The sequence below is a fragment of the Anolis sagrei genome, chromosome 12 (assembly GCF_037176765.1).
Source record: "Anolis sagrei isolate rAnoSag1 chromosome 12, rAnoSag1.mat, whole genome shotgun sequence".
In the NCBI taxonomy this organism is placed as follows: Eukaryota; Metazoa; Chordata; class Lepidosauria; order Squamata; family Dactyloidae; genus Anolis; species Anolis sagrei.
In genome coordinates, this window is record NC_090032.1 from 1,494,733 (window position 1) to 1,513,956 (window position 19,224).

At 45.6% G+C, this 19,224-nt stretch overlaps 1 protein-coding gene across 2 annotated transcripts; it reads left to right on the top strand.

The window, feature by feature from the left end:
- Positions 1 to 2,633: 2,633 nt before the first annotated feature.
- Positions 2,634 to 17,331, top strand: CHTOP (chromatin target of PRMT1). Of its 2 annotated transcripts, none has more exons than XM_060757977.2 (6): positions 2,634 to 2,920; positions 5,687 to 5,767; positions 9,672 to 9,822; positions 11,898 to 12,087; positions 14,157 to 14,294; positions 16,418 to 17,331. In XM_060757977.2, exons 2-6 carry the CDS (start codon positions 5,703 to 5,705, stop codon positions 16,618 to 16,620), a joined length of 747 nt encoding a protein of 248 aa, XP_060613960.2. In that variant the 5' UTR covers positions 2,634 to 2,920; positions 5,687 to 5,702; the 3' UTR covers positions 16,621 to 17,331. The 2 variants fall into 2 exon arrangements, with proteins under 2 accessions (XP_060613960.2, XP_060613961.2); XM_060757978.2 differs by having other exon boundaries at positions 11,901 to 12,087.
- The last annotated feature ends 1,893 nt before the right edge of the window (positions 17,332 to 19,224 follow it).

The following is a 19,224-nucleotide window of genomic DNA, read 5'->3' on the forward strand; positions in this document are numbered from 1 at the left end:
TTGGATGACCCCTTTGACCACCTTCTACCCTCTTTCCATTGCCCAGGATGGATGGATGGATGGATGGATGGATAGATAGATAGATAGATAGATAGATAGATAGATAGATATTTGCAACTCACCTGCTGTCACCGAGAGATCTCTCCAGCCGATGTTGATCCCTCTGAGTGTGTCTTGCTGAGTGTGTCTTGCTGAGCGCAATCCAGATCCAGGATCCTGATCAGCAGGAAGATCCACCTGGCTCTCCATGCGCAATGCTCCTGCTCCGGGAAAAGGCTCAAAGGACTCTCCGGGAGCCCCAAAGGACATCCAGCCCAACCCCAAAATACAGGAATCCTTTTTCTTAATCATCCCTTTCCACTTTAATTCCAGATTATTATTATTATTATTATTATTATTATTATTATTATTATTATTATATCTGTTGTTGTTTTTGTTTTTAAACAGTCTGCTCTGATACAAAGATTCTATTATTCTATTCAGCTAGCTCTTTCTCCGAATGGCCATCTCTCAGGAGGGATTGAATTGTGTGGATGGATGGATAGACAATCTATGATGGCAGAAGGGGGTGGACTAGATGGCCTTCTTTGGGGTCCCTTCCAACTAAGAGCCTGCCTAACTATCTCCTTCTCTGTGTGGCTATCTATCGGGAGGGATTGAATTGTATCTATCTGTCTTATCTATCTCCTTCTCTGGATGGCTATCTATTGGGAGGGATCGAATTGTGTGTTCTTATCTATCTGTCTGTCTGTCTGTCTCTCCTCTGTGTGGCCATCTATTGGGAGGGATTGAATTGTATCTATCTGTCTTATCTATCTCCTCTAGATGGCTATCTATCAGGAGGGATCAAATTGTGTCTTCCTATCTATCTATCTATCTATCTATCTATCTATCTATCTATCTCCTTCTCTGGATGGCTATCTATCAGGAGGGATCGAATTGTGTCTTCCAATCTATATATCTCCTTCTCTGGATGGCTATCTGGCAGGAGGGATTGAAATGTGTCTTCCTATCTATCTATCTATCTATCTATCTATCTATCTATCTATGTCCTTCTCTGGATGGCTATCTATCAGGAAGGATTGAATTGTGTCCCTATCTATCTATCTATCTATCTATCTATCTATCTATCTCCTCTGGATGGCTATCTATCGGGAGGGATTGAATTGTGTGTTCTTACTTATCTATCTGTCTGTCTCCTCTGTGTGGCCATCTATAAGGAGGGATCAAATTGTGTCTTCCAATCTATATATCTCCTTCTCTGGATGGCTATCTATCAGGAGGGATTGAATTGTGTCTTCCTATCTATCCATCTCCTCTGGATGGCCATCAATTGGGAGGGTTTGAATTGTGTCTTCCTATCTATCTATCTATCTATCTATCTATCTATCTATCTATCTATTAACCTATGTCCTTCTCTGGATGGCTATCTGTTGGGAAGGATCGAATTGTGTCTATCTATTGATCTCCTCTGAACGGCCATCTGTCGGGAAAGATCGAATTGTGTCTTCCTATCTATCTATGTATGTCTCTATCGATGTATCCATCCGTCTCCTTCTCTGGCCATCTGTCAGGAGGGCTTTGATCCTGCTTTCCCTGCCTGGCCAAAGATGGTCGGACTGGATGTCCTTTGGGGGTCCCTCTTCCAATCCTTGGGACTCTTTGCTTCCATAGCCTTATTTCTCCACGAACCCGGTCATGCCTATGAGGCTGACTGGCCATCTGTCGGGAGGGATCACATTTAAGGTATGTATGAGCAGAAAAGGCGGTTCCATTTGAGAGCCACGCTGCAATGCTCGGGAACGGCCACTGGAGGGCGAAAGAGAGCTGGACCTGCCCCTAGATATAGGAAAGGCAAGAGTGCCAAGTCCAGAGGGAGAAGCCATTTCCCTGGAGACTTCTTGTACTTCTCCATCCAGCCCCGCCTCCTTGACGCATGCGCAGTGTCACCGTTCTTGTCCCATAATCTAGTCTCTTTTAACGCATGCGTAGAAGCACCATTTGTCACAGTCCCTCACTGTCTTAACGCATGCGCAGTGGTGCCGTCCTGATGTCTCCTATAATGCCGGATCCTTTAACGCATGCGCAGAGGCACCATCCTGTCAGTCCAGCCCTCTCGTTTTCAACGCATGCGTAGTGGCACCGATTGGTCAGTCAAGCCAGTCTCTTTTAACGCATGCGCAATGGCATCATTCTTATTCCTCAGTCCAGCTTAGTCTCCTTTAACGCATGCGCAGTGGCACCGTTTTGTCAGCCGCGTTTCTTTCAACGCATGCGCAATGGCATCAGTCATTTTCGATCCAGGTGAGTCTCCTTTAACGCATGCGCAGAGGTACCGTTTTGTCTAGTTTCAACTCATGCGCAATGGCATCATTATTACTCGGTCCAGGTTCGTTTCTTTTAACGCATGCGCAGTGACACCATTTTGTCTAGTTTCAACACATGCGCAATGGCATCATTCTTATTACTCGGTCAAGATTAGTCTCCGTTAACGCATGCGCACTGGCACCGTTTTGGTCCGTCAGTCAATTTTAACGCATGCGCAGTAGCACCATTCTGGTTCCTCGGGTCTGTTTCGTCTCCTAAACGCATGCGCAGTGTCACAATACTGGCCTCGCTTGTCCCGCCTCGCCTCCTTAACGCATGCGCAGTGTCGACGCCGCCTCCGCCATTTTGCCGGGCTTCGTCTGAGGGGAGTGTGGAGAGCGAGGCCGGAGCCGAAAGGGAAGAGAGAGAGCGAGAGGGGGCAAGGGGAGGCGGAGTTCGGACTAGAGGAGGACACGGAGACCGCCACCATCTTTGCGTTCGGGGCGCCCGAGCGGGGAGGGGGCCGGGCCAAGCCTGAGCGGAGCCTCCCGCCGCCGCCGCCTCTCCCCGCAGAGCCCGGCCAGGCCGAAGCCAGCCAGGCCCGAGCCCGACGGTGAGCCCCGAGAGGGGGGGAGGGGGAGTGGGGAAATGGGGGGGCTGAGGGGAGAGGCAGCACACGTGACCCCCTTCCGAGGCCCCGCCCCCTCGTTGAGCCGAATAGATAGATAGAAAGGCACCATTCGATCCCTCCCGGTAGATGGCCGTCCAGAGTAAATAAATAGATAAATAGGAAGACATCATTCGATCCCTCCAGATAGATGGCCATCCAGAAAAGATAGGTAGATAGATAGATAACAAGACACAATTCAATCCCTCCTAATAGGTGGCCATACAGAGAAAATAGATAGATAGATAGACAGATAGGAAGACACAGTTCAATCCCACCTGATAGATGTCCATCCAGAGAAGATAGGTAAGAAGACACAATTTGATCCCTCCCAATAGATGGCCATCCAGAGAAGATAGATAGATAGATAGATAGATAGATAGGAAGACACAATTAGCTCCCTCCTGATAGATGGCCATCCAGAGAAGATAGAGAGATAGATAGGAAAACACGATTCGATCCCTCCCAATAGATGGCCATCTAGAAAAAATAGACAGGTAGATAGATAGATAACAAGACACAATTTGAGCCCTCCTTATACATGACCATCCAGAGAAGATAGATAGATAGATAGACACAATTCAATCCCTCCTGATAGATGGCCATCCAGAGTAGATAGGTAGATAGATAGGAAGACACAATTCAATCCCTCTGATAGATGGCCATCCAGAGAAAATACATAAATAGGAAGACATCATTTGATCCTTCCAGATAGATGGCCATCCAGAAAAGATAGATAGGTAGGTAGGTAGAAAAATAACAAGACACTATTCAATCCCTCCTGATAGATGGCCATCCAGAGTAGATAGATAAATAGATAGATAGATACAATTTGAGCAGTCCCGGTAGATGTCCATCCAGGGAAAATACATAAATAAATAGGAAGACACAATTTGATCTCTCCAGATAGATGGCCATCCAGAAAAGATAGATAGGTAGAGATAGATAACAAGACACAATTCAATCCCTCCTGATAGATGGCCATACAGAGAAGATAGATAGATAGACACGATCCGATCTCTCCAGATAGATGGCCATCCAGAAAAGATAGATAGGTAGAGATAGATAACAAGACACAATTCAATCCCTCCTGATAGATGGCCATATAGAGAAAATAGATAGATAGATAGATAGATAGACAGACACGATCCGATCTCTCCAGATAGATGGCCATCCAGAAAAGATAGATAGGTAGATAGATAACAAGACACAATTCAATCCCTCCAGATAGATGGCCATCCAGAGAAGATAGATATATAGGAAGACACTATTCGATCCCTCCCAATAGATGGCCGTACAGAAAGGCTAGATAGATAGATAGATAAAAAGACACAAATTGAGCCCTCCTGATAGATGGCCATCCAGAGAAGATAGATAGATAGATAGATAGATAGATAGATAAATAGGAAGACACGATTCGATCCCTCCCAATAGATGGCCATCCAGAAAAGATAGATAGATAACAAGACACAATTTGAGCCCTCCTGATAGATGGCCATACAGAGAAAATAGATAGGTAGATTGGAAGACATAATTCAATCTCTCCCAATAGATGGCTATCCAGAGTAGATAGATAGGAAGACACAATTCAATCCCTCCCTATAGATGGCCAGAGTAGATAGGTAGATAGGAAGGCACAATTCAATCCCTCCTGATAAATGGTCATACAGAGAAGATAGATAGATAGATAGATAGGAAAACACATTTCGATCCCTCACGATAGATGGCCATCTAGAAAAATAGATAGGTAGATAGATAACAAGACACAATTTGGGCCCTCCCGATAGATGACCATCTAGGGAAGATAGGAAGACACAATTCAATTCCTCCTGACAGATAGCCATCCAGAGAAGATAGGTAGCAAGACACAATTTGATCCCTCCCAATAGATGGCCATCCAGAGTAGATAGGTAGGTAGATAGCTAGGAAGACACAATTCAATCCCTCCTGATAGATGGCCATCCAGAGAAGATAGATAGATAGATAGGAAAACACAATTTGATCCCTCCTGATAGATGGCCACCCAGAGAAGATAGATAGATAGATAGAAAAACACAATTAGCTCCCTCCTGATAGATGGCCACCCAGAGCAGATAGGTAGAAAGATAGGAAGACACAATTCAATCTCTCCTGATAGATGGCCACCCAGAGAAGATAGATAAATGGGAAGGCACAGTATATTATTATTTTACTGTTATTTTACAGAAAATAACAGTAATTGTTTACTGTTACTATTTTACTATTATTATTTTAGCTGTTGTTGTTTATTATTATTGACACAAAAGCACAATATGTCACAGCAAACGAGATCTAGATGCTGGATTTCGTATCCCAAAATCACAAGTCAAACCCTTCCCAAACGTCTAGGACTGTGTGCTGTATTTTCAAATGATGCGCACAGATCCAAGTCAATTGACAGATCGTGATTTTGTCGATGTTTATTGTTTCCGAGTGCCGGCTGAGATCTTTTGGCACGGCACCCAGTGCGCCAAATATTATTATTTATTTATTTACAGCATTTATATCCCTAGGGGAACTCAAAGCATCATTGTCTTGTCTAAAAATATTACCCTCTTATTTGGAATGGCAATATCATTTTATTATTATTATTGTCTTGTCTAAAAATATTACCCTCTTATTTGGAATGGCAATATCATTTTATTGAGGGTTTCCAAATGCTGGCTGAATCGCCTTTTCGTTGGTCTTTTGCAGATTCTGGGGACCTGAGATGGCCGCGCCGTCAGCGCCGAAGGTCGTGCTTAAGAGCACCACCAAGATGTCCCTCAACGAGCGGTGAGGAACCCAACGGCCAACTTCAGCTCATAAGATTTTTATTTTTAATTTTTTAAAACATTTTGGCTTAATTGTCCCTGGGTGCGGCATCCGGCGCCGCCATGGCCGTTGCCCTGCCGTTAATCGGCCCCGACGCCAAGGAGCGGGGGGGCGGAAGCCTCGAACCCCGCGGCCGACGGCAGGGGCCTCGCGAGGTTAAAAAAAAAGGGCCGGCGTGTCTTGTCGGAGGATAAGTGGTGGGATGTGTCTCTTCCACATGTGTTCACCTTTGATATGCATAGATACCTCTAGGCGGCCCCGCAGCGGGGTAGCATGTCACCTCGGCTGCGGGAGGCCGGCGGCCGTGTCCGAGGCGGACGCACGACTTGTGCGGTCCGGCCTGTAAGAGGCAGGCGGCCGGCCGTTCTGATGCGCCCGGAGGCCCATTGGCGCCGCCCTTGGGCCTTGTAAGAGGCAAGTGCTCTGCTGCTCCATTCGTCCTTCCCGCTCCCTTCTGCATGCTGCCTTCCCTTGCTTCTCTCCGTTGTGTTCGTACATCTCTGTGTCTGACTAACGGGTGAAGTCTATACTGCATTGTCTTTCTTTGCAACATTATCCTTCAACCGAACTGTCTTCTTTAGCGAATGCTTGAGATCTGGTTCCAAAAGCAGGCCTGGAAAGGGAGGCAGCGAGGATTAGGGGCCTGGTATCCGAGGTGTTTATTTATTTGTTTGTTTATTTACGAGATTTATATGCCGCCCTTCTCACCCCAAAGGGGACTCAGAGTGGCTTACAAGATATATATATACATACAATATATTAAATTAGTAGCATAGTACAATATAATAATAATAATCTATTTAATACCCCGCCACCATTTCCCCAATGGGGACTTGGGGCGGCTTACATGAGGCTAAGCCCAACAGCATATTACAATAAATTAAAACCAAAACACAATAATAACAACACAGTAAAATACATGCAACATATGAGTACAAAAACGATAAGGCAAAATCATACACAGTAAAATAAAATAATATAACAATGAGTGGGCCGCATGTGCAAGATAAAACTAAGATACTAAAAATACTAAAATCAGGATGAGATAAGGATGGAGCAGATTGTTTGTGAGGGAGAAACTTGTAATAATACAATATCAGTATTATATATTATATTGTACCATTTATTTGTTTATTTATTTATTTACTTTGCTTGTATACCGCAGTTTCTCAGCCCGTAGGCGACTCAACGCGGTTCACAACAAGAGCAAAAACACAAACATAACAATATACAATTTAAAAACCATTGAGAGCATAATATACAAAGTAATGACACATCAATAACAACCCATTAACGTCTCGTAACTAGAATCATGATCCAGTTCGTCGTCTATAATTCCGTTCCTATATTCATCGTATTCTTTGCACTGTTTATCCGAATACCTGTTCAAACAGCCAGGTTTTTAGTTTTCTTCGAAACACCATTAACGTAGGAGCTGATCTAATGTCCATGGGAAGGGCGTTCCACAGCCGGGGGACCACCACTACACTATTACATTGTTAGTAATATTACATGTAATATAAAATATATAATTATAATATTGTATTATTATTAGTATTATTTTGTATTACATTATCTATATAAATAAAAATGTAATGTTCGTTTGTGGGATTAACATAACTCAAAAACCACTGGGTGAATTGACAGCAAATTTGGACACAATACAACTATCAGGTCAGTGAGTGACCATCACCAATAAAAAAACACTAAAAAACACAGCACAAGAGACTTAAAAAACCAAAAAATAAAAAAGACATTACAACGCATGCGCAAAATCACACACACACATATATATACGCAAACACACATATATACACATACACAAATATATATACACACACAAAGCACATATACACAGACTGGGCCACAGCAACGTGTGGCAGGGGACGGCTTGTAATATTATAAATATTATATGTATATACAATATAGTATATATAACATAATGAGGTAGATTCCTTATTTGAGGTCAAATGGCTATCTTCCTCCTTAGAGACAGAATAATAAACCTAACTAATTCCCTTGACATTACATCTAGTCATGTCTGGGACTCTGGTGCTCATCTCTTAAGTCAAAGAGCCGGCGTTATCCACCGACACCTCCAAGGTCATGTGGTCGGCATAACTGCATGGAGCGCCCTTACCTTCCCGCAGAAGCGGTACCTATTGATCTACTCACATTTGCATGTTTCCAAACTGCTAGGTGGGCAGAAGCTGGGACCAACAGCGGGAGCTCATGCTGCTCCCCAGGTGTATCATCATCATCATCATCATCATCATCACATAATGCATTTCAAACAGCATTATTTGGCAGTTTGGATCCAGCATGACATCATTAATAGTAATAATAATAATAATAATAATGTTTCCAAAGTACTAGGTGGGCAGAAGCTGGGGCTCACCCCTGCTCCCCAGATTTGAACCGCTGACTTTTTGGTCAGCAAGTTCAGCAGCTCCACTGAGGGCTCTTCAGATCCATTTAGCAATTGACAATCCTCTTTATATATTTTTAGACAAGTTAACAAACAAGTTAGGATCTCTAGGTTTGTTCTTAAATTGAATATTTATTTATTTACAACATTTCTATCCCGCCCTTCTCCCCCCGAAGGGGACTCAGAGCGGCTTACAAGATATATATATACATACATCACATTATATTATTCGCATAGTACAATATCAGTATTAAATACTACTTGCAGTTTCTCAAGTCGCTCCTGAAACGACTAAATAAAATAAAAAATACTACTATATTGTACTATTTTATTGTAATATTACTAATAATATTTATTTATTTATTTATTTATTTATTTCGATTACTTCTACCCCGCCCTTCTCACCCCCGAGGGGGGACTCAGGGCGGCTTACAAAGAAGGCACAATTCAATGCCTATGTCAGATATACATACATACAAAACAGCAATTAAACAATTAACAGGTTAAAATCAACAGTACATAACACAATCAGTAAACTAATCTCATGCTCAGTGTTCAGAGTTCCATAAATCCATTCCGTTCAGTCAATTCCTGTCCATCATCAAGGTCCTTCCTCTAGCTGCCAGAACGTCCAAATGCCTGGTCCCACATCCAAGTTTTGAATTTTTTTCTAAATGACAAGAGGGAAGTCGCCGATCTAATCTCCCCGGGGAGTGAATTCCACAGGTGAGGGGCCACCACTGAGAAGGTCCTGCTCCTCGTCCCCGCCAGCCTCACTTGTGATAGAGGCGGGGTCGAGAGCAGGGCCTCCCCAGAAGATCTTAAACTCCGAGGCGGGACGTAGAGGGAGATCCATTCGGACAGATACACCGGGCAGTAGTATTATTAATAATATTACATGTAATATAAATATATAATTATAATATATTATTATTAATAGTATTATATTGCATTACATTATTATTAGTATTATATTGCACTACATATCTAGTTTGAATTGGCAAACCTTCCTTCTCCAACTCCCTATCTTGGCTGCTAAGGTTCCGGTTTAAATCCGCTCCGCTTTCCATCCTCTCTGTGTTAGTCCTCCTTTGTTGTCACCATTTCCGCTTCCCGCTTTGTGTGTCTCCGTCTCTGCTTTGGTTTCTTTGGACCTCTCTAAAGGTTTTAATACACGGCACTAACCCACACCTCTTGAATGTTCTGTCTTTGCACATTTTCTGGAGAAAGAGAGAAATTGAGCCAAATATATATATATCTATATCTACCTTGACCAAACCCTTGTAACGCGCTTAACGTGACCTCTTTTTAAGTGTGTCCCACGTAACGGTTCATGGGATGCGCCCGCCCTGCTCTTAAGAAAGGGCGGCGAGGTGCCGGTTGAGATGCCTTTGTAACGAAACTTTCTTTAAACACCCGTTTTGTTCGACCTTGAAGCTTTACTAATATGCTGAAGAACAAGCAGCCGATCCCCGTGAACATTCGCGCCACCATGCAGCAGCAGCAGCTAGCCAGCGCCCGAAACAGGAGGCTGGCCCAGCAGATGGAGAACAGACCTTCTGTCCAGGCCGCCTTGAAGCTCAAGCAGGTGAGGCCAAGGCCGGAGAGACCCTCGAGGCTCCTCTCCCCAGTGCTCTTTTCCAAAGCTCAGAGTTGCACAGCGGTGGAAAGACAGTGGCATGCTGTTGGGATCTGGACACAATCAGTTGTGTGGCTTGGGTACCCGGCGAGGCCTGGGTTCAGTGTTTTGTAAGGAAAAGTCATGGTTTGCGTTTGGATTTTATGAATGACCTGATTAGAAGGTGAAAAAGAATCCACACAGCCCTATATCACAGAATATCAAGGCAGAAAATCCCACATTGTGTGGACTCGGATAACCCAGTTCAAAGCAGATATTGTGGGATTTTCTGCCTTGATATTCAGGGATATAGGGCTGTGTGGAAGGGCCTTGGGTTAACTACAACTCCTGGCATTGTGGGTCAGTTTCCTCTAGACCCCGCCAGTACATACGTCGCCAAGTTACGAACAAGAGAGGTTCTTTAGTTGAATTTGTATGTAAACGCAACACGAAAGCAGGTGGGAGCAGGTACCGGCTCCAAGCCTCGTGTTTCATTCCTTTCTTTTGTTTGTTCGGAGAGACAGAACGAGACGGCCCTTCTTGGTACAAAAATAAACTTGACACGAAAGCAGGTGGGAGAGGGTACCGGCTCCAAGCCTCCTGGTTCATTTGTGTCTTTTGTTCATTAGGGGGCATGGAACAGAAAGACTCTTCCTGGTACAAAAATAAACTCGACACAAAAGCAGGTGGGAGCGGGTACCAGCTCCAAGCCTCCTGATTCATTTGTTTCTTTGGTTCATTTGGGGGCACGGAACGAGAAGGCCCTTCTTGGTACAAAAATAAACTCGACACGAAAGCAGGTAGGAGGCTCCAAACCTCCTGTTTCATTCGTTTCTTTCGTTCATTTGCGGGCATGGAACAGGAAGGCCCTTCCTGGTTCAAAAATAAAGTCGACACAAAAGCAGATGGGAGCAGGTACCAGCTCCAAGCCTCCTGTTTCATTCATTTTTCGTTCATTCAGGGTAATGGAACGGGAAGGTCCTTCCTGTTACAAAAATAAACTTGACACGAAAGCAGGAGGGAGCGGGTACTGGCTCCAAGCCTCCTGTTTCATTCGTTTCTTTCGTTCATTTGGAGGCACGGAATGGGAAGGCCATTCCTGGTTCCAAAATAAACTTTAAACGAAAGCAGGTGGGAACAGGTACCAGCTCCAAGCCTCCTTCTTCATTCGTTTCTTTCGTTTATTCGGGGGCATGGAACGGGAAGGCCCTTCCTGGTACAAAAATAAACCCGACACAAAAGCAGGTGGGAGCGGGTATCGGCACCCATGCCTGCCAGTGCCTTTCTGGGCCTGCACGGTTGCGGAGCAAGGCCACCAATTGTGCGGTACACTTCTGTTTTTGTTGCTCCAACAAACTCTGTTGAATTGGTTCGAGAATCAGTGAGATAGTCATTGGAAAACTATAGCAAAATGGGTTGCGGTGAGTTTTCCGGTCTGCCTGGACATGTTCCAGAAGCATTCTCTCCTGATGTTTCACCTGCATCTATGGCAGGCATCCTCAGAGGTTGTGGAGTCTGTTGGAAACTAGGAACATTGGGTTTATATATGTGTGAGAGAAAGGACACTTGTCTACTGGAGGCAAATGTAAATGTTGCCATGGGTCACCTTGATTAGCATTGAATGGCCTTGCAGCTTCAAAGCTTGGCTGCTTCCTGCAGGATGTCTCACATAAGAAAAGTTTTGGCAGTTGAGTAAACATCTTCCATGTTTTCATGATAGAACTAATTAGGAAGTGACATTCCTGTATCCCAATTCCCATCAGGAGTTGTTGTCCAGCATCTGGAGGAGGGCCACATAAAAGGACACAGAGGGCTGGATTCGGCCCGTGGGCCATTGTTTGACATCTTTGGAGTGACGTTAGAAGTGCGCTTTCACGGCCTTCCAATATTTGGCAGCAATAGTTTTGGCTCAGCCTTTTCTCCACAGCTCTTTATGAACACCTTGGTGCTGAGTTTCTCATTCTGTCCCTCGGTGGGCTTTCTCCCGGGGGCCCTCTTGCTTGTTGGTGTGCAGCCCTTCCCTCTCTAACACTCCCTTCTTCCAGAAGAGCCTGAAACAGCGCCTGGGGAAGAGCAACATCCAGGCACGCTTGGGACGGCCGGCGGGGCCCCTGATGCGCGGCGCGTTGGGGGGCCGAGGGTTGCCCATGGGCCAGCGTGGTTTGCCTCGAGGAGCCTTGCGCGGCGGTGGGCGCGGAGCCAGAGGCTTGCTGCGCGGAGGGATCCCCCTGAGAGGTGAGTGCCGGCTGTGGCCCCGGGCTGTGGAAGGATGCCCATTTGAGGCCATGGCACCCGATAGAGATAATACTGCATGTAATATAAAATATATAATTATAATATTGTATTGTTATTAGTAGTGTTATACTGTATTACATTATAATATTATCAATATTATATGTATGTATATACAATATATTATGTCTTCCTGGCCCCCTCTCTTCACTCTGATCCCAGAGCAGCATTACTATTATTATTATTATTATTATTATTATTATTATTATTATATTAGCACTGTGCAGGAGACAAGGTGGAACTCTCTTCCTGGCCCCCTCTCTTCACTCTGATCCCAGAGCATTATTATTATTATTATTATTATTATTATTATTATTATATTAGCACTGTGCAGGAGACAAGGTGGAACTCTCTTCCTGGCCCCCCCTCTCTTCACTCTGATCCCAGAGCAGCTGCAGCTGTTGTTATTATTATTATTATTATTATTATTATCATTATTATATTATTATTATTAGCACAGTGCAGGAGACAAGGTGGAACTGTCTTCCTGGACCTCTCTCTTCACTCTGATTCCAGTGCCGCAGTTGTTGTTGATGTTGTTGTTGTTGTTATTATTAACACAGTGCAGGAGACAAAGTGGAACTGTCTTCCTGGTCCCCTCTCCTCTCTGATACCAGAGCAGCAGTTGTTATAATGATGATGATGATAATTACATTATATTATATTATATTATATTATATTATTAGCACAGTGCAGGAGACAAGGTGGAACTGTCTTCCTGGCCCCCTCTCTTCACTCTGATTCCAGAGCAGCAGCAGCAGCTGTTGTTGTTGTTGTTATTATTATTGTTATTATTAGCACAGTGCAGGAGACAAGGTGGAACTGTCTTCCTGGCCCCCTCTCTTCACTCTGATTCCAGAGCAGCAGCAGCAGCTATTGTTGTTGTTGTTATTATTGTTATTATTGTTATTAGCACAGTGCAGGAGACAAGGTGAAACTGTCTTCCTGTTCCCCTCTCTTCCCTCTGATCCCAAAACAGTAGCAGTTGTTGTTACTATATCATTATTATTATTATTATTATTATTATTATTATTATTATTAGCAGAGTACAGGAGACAAGGTGGAACTGTCTTCCTGGCCCCCTCTTTCATTCTGATCCCAGAGCAGCAACAGCAGTTGTTGTTGTTATTATTATTATTATTATTAGCACAGTGCAGGAGACAAAGTAGAACTGTCTTCCTGGCCCCCTCTCCTCTGATCCCAGAGCAGCAGTTGTTATAATGATGATGATGATGATGATGATGATGATGATGATGATGATGATGATAATTACATTATATTATATTATATTACATTACATTATTAGCACAGTGCAGGAGACAAGGTAGAACTGTCTTCCTGGCCCCCTCTCTTCACTCTGATTCCAGAACAGTAGCAGTTGTTGTTACTATATCATCATCATCATCATCATCATCATCATCATTATTATTATTATTATTAGCACAGTACAGGAGATAAGGTGGAACTCTCTTCCTGGCCCCCTCTCTTCACTCTGATCTCAGAGTAGCAGTTGCTATTATTATAATTATATTATATTATTAGCACAGTGCAGGAGACAAAGTGTAATTGTCTTCCTGGCCCCCTCTTCACTCTGATCCCAGAGCAGCAGTTGTTAAAATTATAATTATAATAATTATTATATTATATTATATTATTAGCACAGTGCAGGAGACAAGGTGGAACTGTCTTCCTGGCCCCCTCTCTTCACTCTGATCCCAGAGCCGCAGTTGTTAAAATTATAATAATTATTATATTATATTATTAGTACAGCGCAGGAGACAAGGTGGAACTGTCTTCCTGTTCCCCTCTCTTCACTCTGATCCCAGAGCAGCAGTTATTATTGTTATTATTATTATTATTATTGATTATTGTTGTTGTAGAATGTAGACCTGTTTTGTCACATAGGGATTTGTAATGATCAGCAAGCTAAAAATAACCTCCTGTGGGTTTTTGGTATTTTTAAATGAGGTTGTCACCTTATTTACCTTTTTCCCAAACCTTCTCCCCAAAAGGTCAGAATTTGCTCCGAGGAGGCCGAGGCTTGGCCCCTCGGATGGGCCTGAGAAGAGGAGGCCTGAGGGGCCGCGGCGGGCTGGGCAGAGGAGGCCTGAGCCGAGGAGCCATGGGCCGGGGAGGAATTGGCGGAAGAGGTGAGGAAAGGCTTCCTTTGTGTGCTTCATGCCAACTTGCATGAGTGTGTTTTGCACGTTCTCTGGTTTTTCTCACCTTTTTTACAACATCCCTTGTTTACCATTGCGATGAATACTTTTTGAACCTTAAAAATGTTTTGTCAAAGGCTTTTGTGGCCGGAATTATTAAGTTGCTGTGGGATTATTATTATTATTATTATTATTATTATTATTATTATTGTTTACTGATGTGTTGTTGGACTTGGCCCCATGTAAGCCGCATCGAGTCCCCTTGGGGAGATGGTGGAGGGGTATAAATAAAGTGTTATTATTATTATTATTATTATTATTATTATTATTATTATTCTGCATTCAGGTCAGCTTGGGAAAAAGGCGGTGGGTGGACAGGCTGTATTCCTCACAATATGGAAGAGAAAAAAACTTTTTTTATGTAGCAGTTTTTGCTGCTGTTGTCTTGATTGATAGCTTGATTGATAGTTGCTGATACTCCATCAGTTCTGCACAGACTTTTTTTTCCTCAGCGTAAGGAGCATTGTTTTTTACTTCCTTAACTTAAACAATTATTGGGTCGCTGTGAGTTTTCCGTATGGCTGCCTAGCCATGTTCCAGAAGCATTCTCTCCTGAAGTTTTGCCTGCATCTATGGCAGGCCTCCTCAGAGGTTGTGAGGTCTGTTGGAAGCTAGGCAAGTGGGGTTTATATACCTGTTTATTTGTTTACTAGCCGTCCCCTGCCACGAGTTGCTGTGGCCCAGTCTGTGTATATGTGTTTTGTGTGTGTATATATGTATATATTTGTGTATATGTGTGTGTTTGTGTATATATGTGCTTTTGCGCATGCGTTGTAATGCTTTTTGGGTTTTTTTGACTTTTTAAGTCTCTTCTGTTGTGTTTTTCAGTGTTTTTATGAGTGATGGTCACTCGTTGGCCTGATAGGTGTCTTGTGTCCAAATCTGGTGTCAATTCGTACAGTGGTTTTTGAGTTCTGTTCATCCCACAAATGAACATTACCTCTTTATTTATATAGATTTATTTCCTACTAGCTGTACCTGCCACGCGTTGCTGTGGCCAACCTTCCCACTGTCCTCCCTTCGCTCCTTTGCTCCTTCCTTTGCTCCCTCCCTCCCTCCTGCCTTTCCTCTTCTTTACTTCTTTCATTCCTTCCTTCTCTACCTCTTTCCTTCCTTCCCCTTTTCTTTTCCTTCTTCTTTCTCTCCTTTCTTCCTCTTTTCTTCCTTCCTTTGCTTATTGCTTCCATCCTTCCTTCTCTCTTTCCTTCTTTCCTTCCCTCCCACTTTCTCTCTTTCGTCCCCTCCTTCCTTCGCTCCCTCTTTCTTTCCTTTTTTCCTTTCTCTCCTTCCTTCCCTACCTCTTTCTTTCTGTCCCCCCTTTTCCTTTTCCTTCCACTTTCTCCCTTCTCTATCTCTTCCCTTCGCTCTTTGCTTCCTTCCTTCCTTCTCTATTTCCTTCCTTCCCTCCCACTTTCTCTCCTTTCCCTCCTTTCTTCGCTCCCCCTTTCTTTCCTTTCCTTTTTTCCTTTCTATCCTTCCTTCTCTACCTCTTTCCTTCCCTTTTTTCTTTTCCTTCCACTTTTTCTTTCCTCCTTCTCTACCTTTTTCCTTCCTTCCTTCGCTCTTTGCTTCCATGCTTCCTTTTTCTCTTTCCTTCTTTCTTTCCCTCCTTTCCTCTTTCTCTTCTTCTATTAATAATAATAATAATGCTGCGGGAGAGACGGCTTTGGGGGCCGAGGGCGTGGAAGAGGGGCCACACGTCCATTCTTACTGCCCAGGGGACTCCTTCATTGGGAGATGATTAGCTGGCCCTGATTGTTTCTTGTCTGGAATTCACACCTACCTCAAACAGACAAGAGTTCTTTCTCCAGACCAAGTCAAGCTATATAAACCCCATTTTCCTAGTTCCCAGCAGACCTCACAACCTCTGAGGATGCCTGCCATAGATGCAGGCGAAACGTCAGGAGAGAATGCTTCTGGAACCAAACTCGCAACCATCCAGCCTTCGAGAACACATTGATCTTAACATTGCCATAATGTGTTGTGTTGTGTGTGGTTTTGTTGACCTTTCCAGGGTGAATTCCAACCCAACCCTTTCCTCTTTCTCCGTCTAGGGCGAGGGCTAGCCGGGCGTGGGAGAGGCGGCTTTGGGGGCCGGGGCCGAGGCCGAGGGCGCGGAAGAGGGGCGGCCCGCCCGGCGCTGACCAAGGAGCAGCTGGACAACCAGCTGGACGCCTACATGTCCAAGACCAAGGGGCACCTGGACGCCGAGCTGGACGCTTACATGGCCCAGACAGACCCCGAAGCCAACGACTGACGCCTCCGCCCTTCCGACACTTGACCGCCGCGGTGTCCGCGCCGCACGCCGAGGCCCGCCTGCCCCCCTCCCGTAAGACCCGCAGACCCGGCCGGAGGGGAGCGAGAGAGAGGGGCTCACCCCCCCCATTCATGTGTTCCTTTGGCATTTTGATACTCTTTTGTGTTGTATGAAACCGGGCGTGTATGTGCGTGCGCGTGTGTGTGTGTTTTTATATGTATACATTTCTTAAAAGGACTCCGGAAATGAATTTGGACAGGTCTTCATTTACCGTCCCCCTTCTCTTTCCAAATTTCCAAAATGTCGGTTTTCTTTTCTCGGTGCTGATCATGAGCCGTGCCACGCGGCAATTCGGTCGCAAAGTCACGTCGGTTGGCGCTTTGTGATGGTTTTTTGGGGGGGGGCGGGGGCAGCTTTGTTGTGTTGGTTTGAAAGCTGCGCAGCTTTGTGTTGGAAATGCCTCTCGGCGGTGGATTTGACTCAGACTCCGCTTTCTGTTTTTTGGTTTGTGACACTCATGCTTTGGTCTCCGGTTGATTTCATTCCCGTGTTCCCAACCCCGGGGATCGGTCTCTCCCCGCCGACTGACCGGGAGGGTTGTGAGCGCGGCCGTTTCCGTTCTCGTTCCGAAAAAACGACATCTTGTACGTTCTGTTTTGCTGTAAAGAAACCAATGCAGGGAAGAAGAAAAAAAGAGAGAGAGAAACTTGGCTTTGGCGTGTCTGCGTCCTTTGTGTTGTCGACGGAAAACCCTCCGCCTCGAGGAGGAAGAAAACAGGGAAAAGGTCAGTAGAGGGCATCTAGTCTGACCCCCTTCTGCCAGGCAGGAAGACACAGTCAAAGCCCTCCCAACAGATGGCCACCCAACCTCCAGAGAAGGGGGTTCTTCACTAGCGTTGGAAGGGACCCCAAAGGGCACCTAGTCTGACCCCCTTCTGCCAGGCAGGAAGACACAGTCAAAGCCCTCCCGACAGATGGCCACCCAGCCTCCAGAGAAGGGGGTTCTTCACTAGCATTGGAAGAGACCCCCTAGAGCGCATGAAGTCTGATCCCCATCTGCCAGGCAGGAAGACACAGTCAAAGCCCTCCCGACAGATGGCCACCCAACCTCCAGAGAAGGGGATTCCACTGGAACCCTCCAAGCAGTCTATATTTCACTAATGGTAGAAGGGACTCCCCCAAAGGGCATCTAGTCTGACCCCCTTCTTCCAGGTGGGAAGATGCAGTCAAAGCCCTCCCAACAGATGGCCATCCAGCCTCCAGGGAAAGGGATTCCACTGGAACCACCCCAAGCAGTCTATATTTCACTAGCGTTGGAAGGGATCCTCAAAGAGCATCTAGCTTGACCCCCTTCTGCCAGGCAGGAAGCCCTCCCGACAGATGGCCATCCAACCTCCAGAGAAGGGGGTTCTCCACTAGCATTGGAAGGGACCCCCAAAGGGCATGAAGTCTGACCCCCTTCTGCCAGGCAAGAAGACAGTTAAAACCCAACAGATGGCCATCCAGCCTCCAGAGAAGAGGGTTCTTCACTAGCGTTGGAAGGGACACCCCCCCCCCCCCAAAGGGCATAAAATCTGACCTCCCTCAGCCAGGGAGGAAGACACAGTCAAAACCCTCCCAAAAGATGGCCATCCCACCTCCAGAGAAGGGGGTTCTTCACTAGCGATTAAAGGGACCCCCAAAGGGGCATGGTCTGACCCCCTTCTGCCAGGCAGGAGGATACAGTCAAAGCCCTCCCGACAGATGGCCATCCAACCTCAAGAGAAGGGAGTTCTTCACTAGTGATGAAAGCGACCCCCCAAAGGGCATCCAGTCTGACCCCCTTCTGGCCAGGCAGGAAGACACAGTCAAAACCCTCGCAACATATGGCCATCCAGCCTCCCGAGAAGGGGGTTCCACTGGAGCCCCACAAGCAGTCTATACTTCACTAGCATTGGAAGGGACCCCCAAAGGGCACGAAGTCTGACCCCCTACTGCCAGGCAGGAAGACACAGTCAAAGTCCTCCCAACAGATGGCCATCCCACCTCCAGAGAAGGGGGTTCTTCACTAGCGTTGGGACCCCCAAAGGGCATCTAGTCTGACCCCCTTCTGCCAGGCAGGAAGACACAGTCAAAGCCCTCCCGACAGATGGCCATCTCACCTCCAGAGAAGGGGATTCCTCTTGAAAGCCCCCCAAGCAGTCTATACTTCACTAGTGTTGGAAGGGACCCACCTCCCAAAGGGCATGATGTCTGACCCCCCTTCTGCCAGGTAGGAAGACACAGTGAAAGCTCTCCTGACAGATGGCCATCCAGCCTCCAGAGAAGGGGATTCCACTAGAATCTCCCAAACAGTCTATATTTCACTAGTGTTGGAAGGGACCCCCAAAGGACATCTAGTCTGGCCCCCTTCTGGCCAGGCAGGAAGGCACAATCAAAGCCCTCCTGACAGATGGCCACCCAACCTCCAGAGAAGGGGATTCCTTTGGAACCACCCCAAGCAGTCTATACTTCATTAGTCTTGGAAGGGACCCCCCCCCCCTTCTCTAGAGGTGAGATGGCCATCTGTCGGGAGGGCTTTGACTGTGTCTTCCTGCCTGGCAGAAGGGGGTCAGACTAGAATCC